Source organism: Amblyomma mixtum, chromosome 9 (genome assembly GCF_055824585.1).
Source record: "Amblyomma mixtum isolate Tamu chromosome 9, ASM5582458v1, whole genome shotgun sequence".
Classification (NCBI taxonomy): Eukaryota; Metazoa; Arthropoda; class Arachnida; order Ixodida; family Ixodidae; genus Amblyomma; species Amblyomma mixtum.
Genome location: NC_143020.1, coordinates 90793236 through 90810717, shown reverse-complemented (window position 1 = coordinate 90810717; position 17482 = coordinate 90793236). Strand labels below are relative to the sequence as shown.

The following is a 17482-nucleotide window of genomic DNA, read 5'->3' as shown; positions in this document are numbered from 1 at the left end:
CCGTACAGGAGGGGAGGAACGCCGCCACCCGTTCAGCGCGATGCCTTGCCATTTGAACGCAAGGTTTTTTGAGGAAAGGAAATGGCGCAGTAATTCTCTGCCATCTCGGTGGACACCCGAAACGCACCGTAATGGAAGGGAGGAACGCCACCACCCGTTCGGCGCGATGCCTTGCCCTTTGAAAGCAGCGCTTCTCCCCCGGGACCCTGTGCGCCTGCGCAGCTTTGCTTCGATGCGCGAAGCCCCTAAGAGATCACTTATGACAACGAAGTGTATCGTGGCATTTATCTGCTTTTTGCACGCGTTATTAGAAATCGGAAATTATAATTCCGCGCATTATCAAACGCACAGCGACTGATATCTTGATACACATTGAGAAGGCACTGGCAGCAGTTATTTTTTGTGACTCCTTTGAAGACCAACCGGCGCTTGCATACCGGTCGTGTAGGAGGGCTTAGAGAGTCTCGTTAAATCTCGTTAAGTCTCGTGCGGTGCCCGGATGTTCTTGTTTCAGAGCCCGGATGACTGGAATTCAGTGCCCTGATGATGGCTCTCGGTTTCGGCGTGACGTCACCACACTGCCGACAACGGGGGCGGCTAAAAGCATTTCATGCTTAAAAGCGTGCATTAGAAAGTATCCGTCCGTAATCTTCTCACAGCAGATGGCGGCGTTGCATGGATCCAAGAAATAAAGTAGCAAGTGGTAAGAAGGGACTTTTTTTTATGTTTGACCTGCGAGCATCGACGTGAAACACTCTTCTACACTTGTATTCCTTGAGTGGCTCTTTACAGCAAAGGCATGCAAATATAGTAAAAACAGCGAAAATAGCTTCCAATAGGCTATTTAAGGCTCCAACCGCTCTCTGACAGCCAGCAAAGTATTCCTCCAGCAGGTCAGAAAATGAGGTGTCCGTACGTCACATAGAAATTTGCAGGCAATTCAACTTCCTCCAGCGCGCAGAAACGGGTATTTCTCCGGTATGGGTGTGTCATACAAAAGCAGCCAGGGCGGCAAGCAAACGGCCCCTGGCCTGGGTGGCACTGAAAGAGATAATGATATTTTAACGTTGCAGGGATCCAGTCAAGGCGAGACACACAAGAGAACAACTAGCAAAACTCAGGGCACAAAGCAGCTAACTACCGAGACACCTCGTTCACATCATCGCCACTCACATTATCCTTTAGAATAGTAATAAAAATTGATTGCTTTGAGGCTGCTCTTGAAAAAGGGTGAAGCACTGATCTACTGTCGCAGGCACATACCTTTCGTATGCCTGTGCAGCGATCTGAGGTCGACGGTATCATTCGCGTGTTTATTGATTCAGCCATCAAGATCGCTTGATTACCCAGGAAGTACTACACAATAAAGATAATTTGAAAGGAAGTGAAATACGTTGGCTGCAGCTGGAACATAATAGGGTTATTGGAGAGACATGGGAGAGGCATTTGCTCGGTAGTGGGCGCTGTGAGGCTCATGATGATAATGGTCATGATAATAATAATTTGGTAAAAATTACCAAAGGTGACTCATTACAATAGCGAGCAAATGCACAACTTGTCGCACATACCTAAGAAAAAAAAACTATGTCTATGTTTCCAAAAGAATCGAAGAGTATATTTGCAAAAAAAAAAGATTTCATTTACTAAAGCCGCTAAATTGTGCCTTATTTCAAAGATTATACCTATGCACTGCTTTTTTAGTTTCGCTTCGCAGTTGAAGCTCCGACTTCAAAGTAACAGTAGCCCTCAATATAGAAGGAGTCCAAGACAATAAAATGCTCACTTGGGCAAGCTGGCGAGGAAGTAAACAAAGAAATTATCTTTCAGGATTACAGGTACGAAGATTTTATCTCAAACAGTATCATTTAAGCGATGGAAGAGTGTAAACGGCAAGGTACTGTAGTGAATAGACTTGGTCATTTCAAATGTATGGAGTATGAAGACTGCTAGAAAGAAGCTAACTGGCTGAGCGTCGTAAATGACTGAAAGGAATAACCGCCACTGTGCTCTTAAGCGAAAAAGACAGCTTTTACAACAAGGGGTTTAATTAAGGGCAAGGTATACTTGTCTGTAAAACGAAAATTTTCAGGGCATCAAAATTTGCAGGCACATTGCTTTTTGTTCTATGCCGTTTCATTTTCTTTGCAGAATACTACGCATTAATAAATAAAAAATCTAAATCAAAGACCTCAGCGCCCTAGAGAAGTGAAAAATGTCCCATGGTGCTTACGAGTGTTTAACAAGAATTTTTGAGTGCTAGCTATGTGGCGAAATTGTAAATTATGTGTTTTGATAACTTGGTTTAGTTTTGCCAGTTTTCTTTAATTTAAGGCAGCTATGCCGGCCTTGTGATCGCGCATCAGCTTCTTTGCGCGAAGTTCGCCGGGCGGGACAATGCCAAGGCAGCAACTTGGCACACTGTCAAGATCGCCCGTGAAGCCTAGCTGCGCCTGCGGACGCCGACAACAACGCCGTAAGACCGGACTAAGGGCTAAATAGAGCTACCGCTCTAAAATATGAAACCCGCCGCTGTTGCTCAGTGGTTACGGCTTTTAGATGGTCAGCCCGAAATACCGATTACGTAAGTCGAGATGCAAAAAACGCCCGTGCGCGGTGCGATGTCTGCGCACGTTAAATAAACCCGGGTGGTTTAACTTAATCCGAAGCCCTACCTATGGCGCCCCTCAAAGCCCGCGATCTCTTTGGGACCTTAAACCCCACATACAAGAACGCACACTGGAAGTTATATGACAGTAGACCCCATTAGTAGTTGAACTGCACACCGCTGGTGACACTGCTTTTATTCCTTGTCGGTCGTGCCAGTTTATTGTTGTTGCGCACAGTGGATACTATAGGACAGAGGCGCGGAAAAGTCCTGGATATAGCAAATCAAAACCTCCTACTTAGCTTTCAAGCAAGACGTACTTCGCAACCCGTCTATATCTGATCCCGTACCGACTACCCACGCAATTCCCTGAATTATGTCTTTTACTACCACCGTCAGGATTCCAAGCCATTGTTCGTAAACAGCTAACAAACATTTATAATAGACATTGAACACCGTCCTCACTTCCAAAGTGCTATGTATATTGTGTTTGCCGCAAAATTTTTTCAATCCTGCCTTTTTTGAGCTGCAGCGTATACAGAAACAATTTGTGCACAACTGTGGGTTTTCTGGTCTCCAAGCCGAAGTGTAAAGGGCTGAAAAATATAAAATGGAACACATAGATAATAAAGAAGGAACAAATTTCTTTTTATTACTACGTTGAACTTGAAAGAATAATGAAAGCGACCATGCACATGAAGGAAACTAACCCTCAAAAAAGCGGTCGTAAAGACAACTTTTCATATATTTCCGGAGACCAGGCATTGCTGGCTGCTTTGGCATGCTACTGGCTGCTAAAAACGGTGTCTGTTGCTTCAAAGTCGTTGTCAGAAGATGCGAGTGAATGAACAAGAGAGAAACAAGGCTATTCCTACGATATTTTTAGTGATTTAATATACTGTATGGCACATATCTGCATGAAAAGGCAATGGGCGAATTGGAGGGGCAAGTTCCCTGTCCACCTTTTCGCATGCCAGTTCTTTGTATTTGCATGCTCCCTATTCACAGCGCTGACTTGCACAAAAACAAATCGCTTACAGCTCGTAGTTAGTGTAGTTACAACCCGACGTAACTATCAAGTGAACTAAATCGCCGCCTAGGAAACAACCAAGATAAAACGATTTACAAATCACCGTATCTTTGTCTCTCTAAAGACGTTTGTCATCAAAGGTAAACTAGAACCTAATTTGTTATTTAAAAATTGAGTGCCGATTGTACTTACCGATACGAAGCCGCATCTTACTATTTGTCTTTGTATATCTTTGGGGTATTTCCACAGAGGCCACCTGGTAACAAAATCATAAAGTGGTATTGTCATTTACACTATCATCCCTGAAACCAGGTGTATGGTGCAAAGCCTATGCTACTGGTAAATCACGTGGTCAGGAAAAATTGAACCATGAGACTTAACCAATTGCAGTCTCATTTAATAAATAAATGTTCAACCTGGACAAGAGAACAAGATATTTTACCAGTTGCGACTCACTTACTTTCGAACAACAACAAAAGTTGTGATTCATGCACACAGTCGTAAATACAACGGAAGCTTCAACTAGGACGGGTAAACCTCCATCTGTCCCAAACAAAAGTAAGCTAACTCTCACTTTCACACTAAAAACTAAAAAAATATATTGTATTTTTTAGGACACCTGCGCTGCTTGGAATCACATGGGCACAGTTAGCGAATACAGAAATAACATAACGGTAAAAGCACAAACAACCAGCCCAAAGCCAAGCACTTAATATCTTGCAGCCATTTGATACATTAGTCTGTGATTTGGTACGTTTAACGAAGCTCGACCACCTTAACTTAGTTTTCGTAGGGCAGCATTAGACTTCACGTGCGATTTTGAGCCTGTCAGTCACCGCGCAATCGGTAGAGGAGGTTAGAAGCAGGTTGAAACCAGTAGGGGGGTGGCTGCGGATGATTGGCCGTGAGGGTGATGACATTACAACACCACGTGACCAGCATGCTTGCGCGCAACAGGTCCTCCTCCTAAGGGAAATTCACATTATAGCGCCAACGCAGTAGTCTGCCAAATGCATCGTATTGATTATGCGCGAACTTTTGTTTCGTCGATTCTATTTCTAAGTTGCCGATTCAAAATATGCAGGACCTTCCCCCCCTGCCGCGCACGAAGCGCGCTGGCCAGTGTGGCCCCGACCTATCTTCCGAAAGTAAGGCGGAGCAGGCACTGAACAGAAGTTTTGACTGCACAGGGAAGCACAGGGAAGGGATAACGTTATCTTGTTTAAGCCGCGTGTAGTGAGTTCGCCGAACTCACTTCACTCTGTAGCAGTTTAGCGTATGTCACTAAAGTTCATCGTGTGACTCCGCGCAATTGACAATGAAGGCGAGTCACGACAGAGAAAAGGCAGGAAAATGAGATTTTCGACAAAACAAAACAAAATTAACAAAGATCGAGGGGAGCCTTTGTATGCAAATCAATGTTTCGACAATTAGACGAATCCATATTTATTTTTTGCGTTGTACTGACTAAAGTCGAGTGTCGCTTGTTGAAAGTGCCACTAACGTTCTTCGTGTGACAAGGGATGCAGTACGATCAGGCTTCGCTCAGGAAACGATCTTCTACCATGTTCAAGAAGAACAGCGCGAAAAGACAAGGACCACAGGAAGAAACACAAAGACAAGCGCTGCATGGCATACCAACTCGCCCAAGCATCAGTCCTAACGATCTTCTACCGCCTCTGTTAAGAGCTTTCGCAAAGGTAAGTAGAACGAAAAAGAGAACAAAAAGTTAACGGGCGTTTTCGCATAACCCTGTAAGGCAGTGTGGTAGCCGTGGCCAGTCCGGGGCATAAAATGATTTCTTCAAATAGTTACTTTTTTTATTTATCGCAATTAATTCGTCTTCTAGAATAGCATCTCCTGCACAGCACTTCATGTATACGTGAAAATACGTGATTCCCTTTGTACCCAACGAAGGCATTAACTTAACATCACAGTGACCATCTTAAATGCGCATGAGCCTTCTTTCCACCCTGACGTCATCAATGTGGGTAGCGCTTGGTAACTGATGGAGCTTAGACGTCTTCTCAGCATACGTGTTTCGGTCCCTCGCCTCTAAATCGTAACTTTGAAACCTGTCCCAAAATTAGGCCACGTCCTAAACAACAATCATTAAAAATGCTTTAAAATCATCAGTTCAATGAAGAAACCCTTCCGGAATAAGCAAAATATACCAGCCAGTTTTTCATTAGTGTGTTCACATTTCTGCCTCGGCAAACTAAAAGAGATCTGCTCGGGGTGTAATAATCGGGTGATACCGGTTTTACCGGGCCCGGGGTATATTCTTTGTTTTCCAGCTCTCATGCTTCCATTTATTCGGCTTTCTTCCACACAATATTTGTTTTAGATGCCAGTACACATCATCAAGGCATCCCTGATTCTTCTGAACCATTCGTTCACCGTGGTTTTCGAGTGGAGGTTTTACGACCACTGTAGCGTCACCTGTCCGGAGTAGATATCATCAAACTCCTGCCTCGACTGCTACAGACGGCGACCAGCAGAAGATCCCACCGTCAGTGCCCAAGCATAATGCTATAATGGCGAAGCTCTCGCGAAGCAACGACAGAAAACAAGACCGCAAACAGCCGATGAGACCCAGTTTGCACGGGTACTGAACGCCGACAGGAAGCTGGAAACTTCTTGTCCCAAGCACTCACAGGACGAATTCATTGACTGTCGCTGCGATGACGATCTAAACTGACCAATCAAACTTAACAACCTTCTTAAGCTTAAGTACACCTGTTCTAAAAATAAGAGCAAGAACGACGGTTTTCTCATCAACTGCAATTCTCGACTTCACGCACTGAAACAGCACACAAGACGGGGCCCGGCAAAGGACAAAATCGCGGCTGGACGTCGCACTGAACATCAGTGCTGTGGAAAGGACCGCTTACCTGGGGCCACGCCCTTGTGTCATGGCAACAATCGAAAACAGTACCGAAATTAGGTAAAGCAATTTCATGTTCGAAAAAGTTTCTGCCAGCGTCCGAAAGAACTTGGCCAAATGAAACGGGGCCGCAGCTTTGAATTCTTTGCGGCTTAATTGCATTCTCATTGCGGAATCTCTGGTGAGAGGTTCATTATGACGATTTCCATAACTGCATATGATTTTTGTACGACTCGATGAAAACCGACACGGAACATACGAAGGCTTTACAGACTACAGGAACAGCGCATATCGAAAAGTCCAAATTTCTAAGGCGTCGACATGTCATGCATACGCGTTGTATGGGAATATGTTGTACGTCATGCATGGTCTATGGAAATCATGTGAAAAATATACGGAAAGCATACATATACCACAAATAAAAGGCACTAAAGGCGTATAAATTTGTTTTTATATAGTATAGACTTCACATTAACTTAATTCCATTTCAAAAACTCACATGAAATGCTAGTGTGGGAGAATTCAAGATTACATTTTGAGTGCAATAACAATCTAAACGCATATGTAAGAGTACCGACCAACGTTCTCATGCAGTTTTTTTTTATTACAATCTCAAAATTTAGGTTCAAAACTGGAATGCTTGTGCCGCGAACGGCAGAATAAATGTCTGAAACGTAAACCTCATTCAATATAGCGCTATTTTTTAAATTTTGGCTTCTGAGAAACTTGCTTCTTCAAAAAAATAGTATATGAATGACTAATGTTCACAAACTAGAAAAAAAACTCTTCACAATGCAAAGCACCAGAAACGCCCCGTTAGCAAGTATAGCATAGAAGACGCAAGGGCAATGTTCGTTCAACCTTACAGAAATGCTCGCTGACACCCTACTGACCTTTCGTAGCCTCACATTTCTTAGTTTGACATTGTGTAGACTTTCAGCAGAGATTTTATTCAAGCTTTTGCTTTTCCATTGCATATGTGGTGAATTCATATGCAAAAGTTTCCCATATGCTTACCATTTCATGCATATCAAATTCGATGTCAATTACGTATATTTATTTTAATTTACACATACTAAATGCTATCCTTGCCCTTGGCTTCGGCATGTTCTTTAATGTTGGCATTTTGCAAAAAGCAGATGTTCAACACCGCCAGATACTCGTACGAATGAGTGCTGGCACGCATAAAGAGGATCACACTTCGACAATGATGGCTTTAATAGATTCATTTCCATTAAAACGGCATAACGTTCGTGGCTAATAGCCGTTGCTTGAAAATTTCGTGAGCAATCAAAATTTTCTGAAGATCATGTGCTATGAATCCGCTTCGTGAGGCCTCCCCCTCTCTCAGCGGCATTGGTAATATCGTTTGAACTTCGTCCACTAGATGACGACCAAAACATTCTTCTTCGCTTACGCAACCTATTCACACCTCTGAAAGGCTCCCCATGCCACGCATCTAACACCGCGTTTAGGTGGCGTCACCAGAAACCAAGCGTCACATCTGCCGGATTTTCTTGCTCATGAAAACGGCATGTTTTCAGGGTGTCGTGAAAAAGGCAGAAAAAAGTAAACAAAACGGTGAAGCTTGATCCTGGTCATTTCTGAAGGGCACTGCAGAACTACAGTAACAAAGCACAAGAACGACGGCGTAGAAAAGGCGCTGTAGTTGCAACTGCTTGTTTTCACTTGATTATTTGTTTGTGTTTGCATCTACATGCTCCCGCGTGCTCCAAATCGGAGTTTATATCCTTGGAAGTTTTCCTTTCCTTGAAAACATCAGCATGTTGCAACAAAAAAAAAGACCTTAATTGAGCCTGTGTTTGCCGCACCTTGCCCTAACAGGTGCTTGTGATTATTAAAATGTTCTAATGTGATTGGGTGTATACACTGTACACTTCGTTTTTTTATTTATAACATGTCAATCACTCCGCGATGGGCTATGGCATCTACGGTGAATATATTTTGCTTTCGAGAAAAAAATTGACCACTATGGTCAATGGCGGCAAGCTTCGCGATGTCCCGTACCAAAGACTCCTGAACACAAGGATTTCTGTGCGGGAAACCGCTTATGAACGCCATTTTTACATCAAATGTAAGATTTAAGTACAGCAATCAATATATCCACCGATCACGCGATCGCAGTTATGAATTTTTTTTTGTCTATTAGCTTTTTTGCTATCGACAAAAACGTTCCCCATATTTCCGTAAGAGTATCTTAAATTTTACAGTATTCAAAATTTTTGCCCGACAATGTTGGACATGTAAACCATATTTCGGTAAAGTTTCTTGTAGCGTTCTGCAGGCTATTTCAGCACATATGGTTTCAGGGCATATGGTGGGGATGTTCTAGTACATATGGTAGAAACTTTCTAATGACATGCGGGAACAACGAAGAAAAATTAGCTTTCTAATTGGTACAGAAGAATTAGACGTCCGCCTATTACCATTCTTTATTTTCTTTGAGAACTGCGCCACATTACAGAACGCTGCAAAGCGGCGGCGAGCGTCGATGCCCGAGCAGAACACTTACAGGACAAGAATGAACTGAAAAGCGGCAGTTTAGGATTTGGGATGAAAGCATGCCAAATCATCTGCGGACTTCAGGGTGACTTCTGCGCCCTCACGGCCTGCATCGGTGCTATCTGGCTGAATTCAAATTCACAAGCGGGACGAATTCAAACTTATCAGCACATGGCTGTCTGAGCATTTACAGTAATGAGAAATTCCAGCTGTGTTCCTTAGTTTCCTAGAAAAACTACTCACCAAAGGCAAAGGTTGCACCCAAGGCGGCCGTGTATTTTTTTCCCATTTTGGTGTTTCTGCGTTTCTCTACAGACTTCTCGTATTTCATCTTCCTGTTTCTTTTGAAAACTTGTTATGACCCACTTCATTGGGAGGGTAGGTATTTCTCGCCAACGAACGCACGTACAAATTAAACACGAATTAGCCTGACTGTGTGTAAAAAGGGAATAAGCTGTCCTCTAGCAGGCATTCTGCCTAATCCCTTGGGTAGATTTCCATCACTAAAATCATGGAATATAATTGAATTTGGCAACGGACACCAATTCTCACTTCAAACCATGCGAAGTTCTACCGGTAATAAGAGTTTTAATAGATGTTTCAATCTCCTCTATTTGCTAGCCTCAAGATATTTGTTTAAAAACCTCCTCTCGCTGCCAACTGCGACATGTTACTGTGCTTTAGGATGGCGGTATTTGCTAAAAGAGCAAGCATTCCGTACAGCACTCAGTGACTGAAATCTACCCCGGGACTTGGGCAGCATATCCTCAATCTACGCTAGAGGACCGTTTCTTCTCCTTTTCTTCTCATATAGTGCAAGCTCTTCCGACAGTTCTGAACTCCGTTGAACTTTGTCGTCCCTCTTGGCCGTTGTCAGTCTTTCCTTTCCATCTCAGGAGCTTAACTTGGCATCGCCTCCCAATTCTGCGTTTGTTTATCAGCCCTTACTGTCGGCATTAGGAAAAAAGCACAGACCACGTTCGTCGTGTGTGGCCGCATAACAAAGCTCGCTCACTTTTAGCTCCACTGCGGTTCCTCTTTCTCAGCGGAAGAGTGACGTGTGCGCACATGGATTCTCAAATTATCAATATCCGCAACGCCCATATCGCAGTGCGGGCAGTGCAGCGTATACTGACGTCTGTGCACTACTTTCTCGTGCCTTTTGGCATGGCTGAGTGTCGCGAACCTCCGCTCGCATTGCGAACAGGTATGGGGCCTCTGTCCCGTGTGTGTCAGCATGTGTCGTTTGAGAATGGCGAGTTTTGAGAAACCCTTCCTGCACAGGCGACACAAGAATGACGCGAGTCTGCCGCCGGAAGCGTGCTGCGCTATGCGGTGACCCTCCATATCATAGGAGAGTCTGAAGCGCTGCCCGCAGTCGGGGCACTCGTGTGGTCTCTTCTTTGAGTGACGTCGCAGGTGGTCGGTGAGACGATGCTGCTGCGTGACACCCTTCCCGCAGATGTGGCACACGAAGGGCCGCTCGCCCGTGTGGGATCCTTTCATGTCTGTTGACGCGGTATCTGTGTAGGAGCATATGAAAGGAGGGGAAAGGCACATTTTCACGCCGGCATAGTTGACGGCGACAAACAGAAAAGCAGCTATACGCTCTGTATAATACCCAACTCTGTCTGCGGCTATCCAGCATTGCAGAAAAAATGCGAGATTTTTTTCCCCGAATGCCACCACATCATACTGCTCACTGTCCACTTGTAGAAACAAACTGTCGCCCATCTCCCATCCCGTTTATTTATGTATTTATTTGGTCATACTGTTAACCCTCAAATGAGGGTCGTTACAGGGAGGGAACAAAAACAAATACATAAATGAGAAATCATGAGTCAGAGTTCAAAATTTGTGCACCATTTCTCAAAAATATATCAACACCTAGCTCAAATTGTTGCAAGTTTATACTCTCCACAACATCACTTGGCAATTTGTTCCACATTTCAATTACATCAGGGAAGAAAGAATACCGGTACACATCCGTACGTGTGTTAATAGGCTGTAGTACCCTGCTGTGGTTTTTCCGGGAACCACGTTTTAGAGGCGCTTTCACATAATGTTCTTTATTTATTTTTAATGTCCCTTGCATTATCTGGAAAAAAAGTTTTGAGTCTATGTTTTATTCTTCTAATTTCCAGCGTTTCCAATTTACACTGCTGCATCATCTTTGTAACCGAGTCAGTACGGCGATACTTTGAACATATAAAATGTGCTGAAATCCGCTGTACTCTTTCTACCTTCTTTTTAAGCATTTTTGGTGAGGGCTCCACACAGCATTCGCATATTCCAGAACTGGTCGTATAAACGTTTTGTAGGCGACTAACTTAATTTCTCTAGTTGCGTTTGGAAGTTTTCTCCTAAGAAAGCAAAGCTTCTGGTACGCTTTTGAATAGATATTCTCAATATGAATACGCCAGTCTAGATTATGCGTCACTGTCACCCCTAAGTACCGGAAACTCTGCACCTCGACCAAGGTATTTTCTCCAATATTATATTCAAATTTGATAACGTTCTATTTTTTAGTTACGTGAGTGTATGTAGATTTATTGTAGTTAATTACCATGCCCCATCTTTGGCACCACGAGTTTAATGATTGTAGGCATTTATTTAGTTTGATCTGATCTTCCGTGCAGGCTACACGCGTGTAAATTAGACAATCATCGGCGAATAGTTTAGTTTTTACAGGTGGGTTAATATTAGACGGAATATCATTAATATACAACAAAAACAAAAGTGGGCCTAAAACAGACCCCTGCGGCACTCCAGACACAACTTCACACTTCCCCGACTAATTTTTCCCGATTCTGACCCTTTGATAACGGTTTTTTAAATATGCCTGAATCCACAATACTACATTTTCACTAATTCCTAGGCTCCTCAATTTGGAAAGTAGTTTATGATGTGCAACTTTATCGAATGCCTTCGCAAAGTCTATACATACAACATCTACCTGTTGGCATTCATCTGTAGCTGTACAAAGGTCATGTACAGTTTCGATTAGCTGTGTCACCGTCGAAAGGCCAGATCGGAAACCGGGCTGAACTGGCATAATAAATCGTTTTTTTTCTAAAAAATACAGAATATGTTTTGCTATTGCATGCTCTAGGACTTTACAGCACACAGAAGTGAGCGAGACCGGTCTGTAGTTGTTTACACATAGCCTATTGCCACTTTTAAATATCGGAACAACGGTGGCATCGCGCCAGTCCTGAGGTACTGAATGATCCCGCAAAGATTTTTCGAATAAAAGCTGCAAATAATACGACATCCATTCAGCGTACCGTTGAAGAAATACCGTTGGTATTTCATCTGGGCCACACGATTTTTTTGCATCCAACCTAAGCAAATGCTGGAACACGCCCTCCCTTGTAATGCGTAGGTCTTCCATTGGGTATTGTATTGCGCAGACTAAAGGATCACCGTCACTGTCACATCTATCCTTCGTGAAAACTGATTGGAAAAAATGATTAAATACGTTTGCAATATCTTTCTTTTCTGTCACGACTGCGTCGCCATCCACTATCTGTTCTATTTCATTCTTTCTATCTGCGAAATATCGCCAAAACTTTTGTGGCGAGCTTTTAAGGAAGTTCGTAAGCGTTTTATTGAAGAACGTTTTCTTCGACTCCACCAATGCAGATTTTAGCATTTGTTTGGTTATTGAAAGTTCTGTTGCCCTGCTTTTTTTCTTCCTTAACCTTTTTATCTTACGCTTAAGGTGTATGATGCTCCTAGTTATCCATGGATTTTTTTGCTGTGATTTCCTTATACGTGTGGGGACAAAATGATCTATGCAATATTTGATTATGCCTTTAAGTCGGTCCCATAGTTCTTCTACACTTTCGCGGTTGGATGCTATTTCAAATTCATTAAAGCTTTCTTCCAGAACGTCTAGGATGGACGTGTCATTCGCACGGCCATAATCCTTAACATGCATCACGATATATGGTTTCTTACAGATTCTTGTGTGCAGCGGTACATTCAAGCAAACCATCTTATGATCTGATAAACCATTCTCAACTGATACAGTATAGTCTGGTATTCTACCGGATATGAAAACCAAGTCCAACAATGACTGAGACTTTGGTGTAACTCTTGTGAAGTCTCTAACTATTTGCTTAAGATTATGTGAAAACATGATCTGCATCATTTTATTGGCGCTCCGTATTTCTGCATTACCCGTTGATAGACTTTCCCAGTTAATATGCGGCAAATTAAAGTCACCAGCCATTATTAGTCTTGTGTTTTCATTTACATGGGAGTTAAGAAATACATTCAAGCCATCCAAAAATTCTGGCGGAGTGACTGGTGGTCTGTACACAGTCCCTAACATATACCACATGTTTGCACAGCTGATCTTGCACCAGACCGTTTCAGAGACATTGCAATCAAGGGCGACTGCGTTTATAGTGCTTTTCACAATAATAGCCACGCCACCACCTCTGGAATCTCTGTCGCATCTAAACACCTTGTAGTCAGGAGGAAAAATACTACTGTCATTAATTGCGCTATGTAACCATGTCTCAGTCAACATCAATACATCAGGGCTCTCAGAAATTAGTAGATACTCTAAATCAGTTACTTTATTTGCTATACTGCGGGCGTTTACAAGTAGAATTCTGAGCTATGACCGAGAAGAATCGCTTTCCGTGTCAGAAGCCTTGTCTGAAGTTTGCAACTGAAGCAATGTAGGGCTAGCAGTCTTTCCCCTCTTTTTGAATCGAGGAACCTTAACTTGCTCAGTACGGTACAGACACCGTTCATTCTTTTCACGATCCCAGACGTAGATATGATTGTTTATCTTAAGCTTGTCATGTACCAGTTGCACCTTGTTGCCGTTTGCTCGTTCCTTTTCACTGCTTTGCCATAGTTTCTTTCGTAATTCAACAGTTTCTTTAGCGTAGTCTTGACTATTGATTATAGAGCTGCCTTTCAGCTTGCCGCAGTTCTGCATCACAGACTGTTTTTCTCACTGTTTATTCCAGACATCAAGTAAAGAATTTAAAAAATATATATCTTATTCGGGACCGGTGCGCATTTCACCAACACTGAAGAACGCAAAGTAGAAGTGGGGTCTATGCTTAGTGAATGACGACTACAGCGCGGTTGGAACACGGAGAAGAAAGATTGACACAAACACAGGCGCGTGTAACTGCGTGTTAATATGTAGTGGCTGGCTTGTATGTGCAACCAACAAGCCAGGCAAAACAGTGCCAAATGGACGTGGCGCACAAGAGAATGAAGACGCGTGTGGTGTCTGCCTTCTCCGCTCGTGGTATCTTCCTTACCTTGTGTATCCCGTTCTGTTCGCGCCGTTTTTTGCACTATGACTAAACAATGACAAGAAGACAGATGTTGGCTTACTTGTGATCGCTGGAGTAGGGGCAGTACTTGCAGCTCAGTCTCCCTTCCGGCTTCTTTGTGTGCGTGCTCTGCCGGTTCTCTTCCACGAGGTCTTGCGTGGAGAACTGGTCTCCGCTTGTCTCGCAGGGGACGGCCGGAACTGCAGTGGGCTTAGTTTTTACACCTTCTGAGAATAGAACGGGGAGGACAGCGATCTGCTGGTGGAAAGCGAATACTTGGGAGCACTTTCATTTCAGCAAAGCCCGTTCTATAAGTCGTTAGTCATCACAAATTCACTGCGACCAACAAGATAAAGTAGTTTCTCACTCTATTGAGAAAAATCTTGGGTCACTGACGAAGTCAAAAACGTTAGTTGATGTTTCGGAACCCCTACAGGCTCCTTGTTTCTTGTTCACAATGAAGAATCGGCCAATAACTCCGGCCAAGTATTGGGCCCGGTGTGTCACACCGGACTTTCACATTAGAGCGATGACGATACTATTATGACCAACTGCTCCGTATCGTAGTAGTGTAAAAGGGAATCAGAAGAGTTTAGTGGTGGGCTAATTGGTATGAAACCTCAAAGCGCTGTGACACACGCGATGTACTGTCTAGAGCGATTTGAAGTTTGCTCCCTTCACGTTGTTGTGTTCGCAATCACTGTGTAACATTCATTTGCTGTACACTTCTTTCCTTTTTGACGGTTTATTTGCCTTTCTTTTTCTTCTTTTTTTACTTCGGATTGTTGTACATGCGCCGGTTTGTGTACTCTGTTTATGTAGCCATAGGAGGCCCTATTTGCATAGGAGCCATAGGAGGCCTATTTGCGACTTTTGGGCCTCCTGATGTATATATTATACCCCATAACCATGTACTGTAGTGTAACTATGAAATAAACTTGATTTGAATTTGAAGGTGAGGTGGCAGCTACAACTTCGTCTTGTCTTTAGGCGGACGTTTAACAAATGTAGCGCATGCGCTAAGAGGCTTCAGCGTTCTTATCAGTGTACATTGGGCTGATCCAACATCACTTGAAGTTCACTGATATTTTCTTCTCGGCTGCTTTACTTTTGCACGCCCTCCTTCTCATCATGCCCCGTAGGTGCCATATGGCGCACTCATCTGGACAGCAGAGAAGAATGGTGGGCAATTCAGTTGTTACCTCTAGGCAAAGGAAATTCACTAGGAGCCGCTGCAATCGCATAGGAGCAGCGCCACCTACGGAGCAGCATTGAGAGTATTGCACGACAGCTCCTGCGAATTAACGTGGAAGACTGCGTAGCACAGTGCGTAACAGAAGGCATTGCAAGAGAAAGTGTGTGGATAATTGTTCCGACAGCATTCCATGTCCTTGAAGGGGTTGAATTTTGATTTTGTTTATTTTTAATTTTCCATAAGAAATTTAAAATTGGCTTCCTTCTAGCAGGACACGTACAGCCCCGGTCACAAGAGTACGGGGCACTCAGGAGATCGGACTGTTCTTACAAGGGTAAATATTCTGGCGAGTTGGTTAATCATGATAGTCGCCACGCCAAAAGAATAGGAAGTGCACAAGAACCGGACACACACAGCGCTGACTACTCAAGCGGTCGTCAATTTATACGACAATCACTGCATTACAAAACGACAGCGGATTGGTGAAAACATACAAGGGCTCCAAGTTGCATGAAAGAGAAGAAAGACGTCAAGTGAACAAAGAGTAATTATACTAATCTTTATGCATGCCTCGCGTGGTCTGGCACTCACTTGTGACGTCGCAACTGTCTTTCGACTGCTGAAGCCAAAACCGAAACTCCATGGACCCATATACAGGGTGTTTCACGTAACTGGACCCACGGATTTAAAAGGTGTGGCATACAGGAGTTCAGTGAAGCAAAGATATTATTTCTCGTAGTGTGGCGCTCCCGTCACAGACCCTTTAAAATCCGATTAATTAGATAATTATACAAGGTTAATTATGCAAAATGTCAAATATTTTCTTGAGGATCACGTGCGTTTCGTTAAGCCGCAGAGAGGGTTAACAAAAAACCCGACTCAGTTTTTATAGCAACGTTGTCACAAAATTCGGCGCATTTTTGAAACAAACAAAGAAAAACACCGCCGCGCGCACGGCGTCTCGCCGGCGCGGGCCGAACGGGGAAGAAGGAAAACCGCCGCTGAGCGCGTGGCTCTCTCTCCCCTCCACCACCGCTCACCGACAAGGTGTGCGCCGAGGGAATGAGTCATCCATGCCGAAGATTTCGATCGGACCCTTCCTGTCCCAACTGCCCCTGTATCTATGCGGACCTGGCCCATTGCCTATTCTATTGCCCGGCTGCTCAGCAGTCGGGTTCCTTCCCCCCACCCTCTCTATCCATCACCACCTGGCTCGACTGGCTTGGCGCTGAAGGGGAAGAAGAACAGCGGCTTCTGGTCGCCCAGGCGGTCGAAATGCTCGGCCTGTAAATTATGGTTGATTAAAAGTCTTTTACTACTACTCTCTTGAACCTCCGAGTTGCTTCTACTGATGACCGGGGGAAAAGGGGGTAGCCTTGTGTGCGCTAAGACATGTCGACTCCCGGGAAAACACCACTCGGCCAACATCGGACCAACGAGGCAACGTTCGCCAGTCTGCGGAACGGCATCATCGTGGACCGCCTCCTCTGTACTCGGACGCCGGCGACGGCGCCACGCCAGAACACGCTCGAAACTTCGAGATGCGACCCCCGTACTCTGAACAATGGGTGTGCGCGACCGGTGAGAAGAGGGAAGGGAGACAGCACTGCCGATGCTGCGTGTATGTGCGCGCCTACTCTGGCGCGTAGAACAAACAGACGTGAGAGCGAGCCTGTAAAAGAAGGACGTTGACCGCTGTCAAATGATTCCGGACCGCCGTTTAAGCTTCATCGAAGCGCGCCCGTTCGACTCCCGGGAAAACACCACTCGGCCAACATCGGACCAACGAGGCAACGTTCGCCAGTCTGCGGAACGGCATCATCGTGGACCTCTGGTCGTCGGACTGCCGCAGTGCCCGGTGAAGAAATTGTGTTTTGTTTGTTTGCCTCTCTCTTGTGTTAGTGCACTTTAGGTGCAATATTGCCTTTGTACT

At 44.2% G+C, this 17482-nt stretch overlaps 1 protein-coding gene across 1 annotated transcript; it reads right to left on the bottom strand.

The window, feature by feature from the left end:
- Positions 1-10062: 10062 nt before the first annotated feature.
- LOC149330090 (zinc finger X-chromosomal protein-like) lies at positions 10063-16192 on the bottom strand. The gene is made up of 4 exons (XM_089559362.1): positions 16141-16192; positions 14416-14578; positions 14095-14099; positions 10063-10568 (listed from the first exon to the last, which is right to left on the bottom strand). Exons 1-4 carry the CDS (start codon positions 16190-16192, stop codon positions 10063-10065), a joined length of 726 nt encoding a protein of 241 aa, XP_089415488.1.
- Between the last annotated feature and the right edge of the window lie 1290 nt (positions 16193-17482).

Excerpts from the sequence above, each read along its gene's own strand:
- LOC149330090 (XM_089559362.1), bottom strand. The coding sequence starts at position 16,192 with ATGGAGTTTCGGTTTTGGCTTCAGCAGTCGAAAGACAGTTGCGACGTC. Across the intron at positions 14,579-16,140 it reads AGACAGTTGCGACGTCACAA|GTGTAAAAACTAAGCCCACT; the intron begins GTGAGTGCCAGA and ends TATTCTCAGAAG.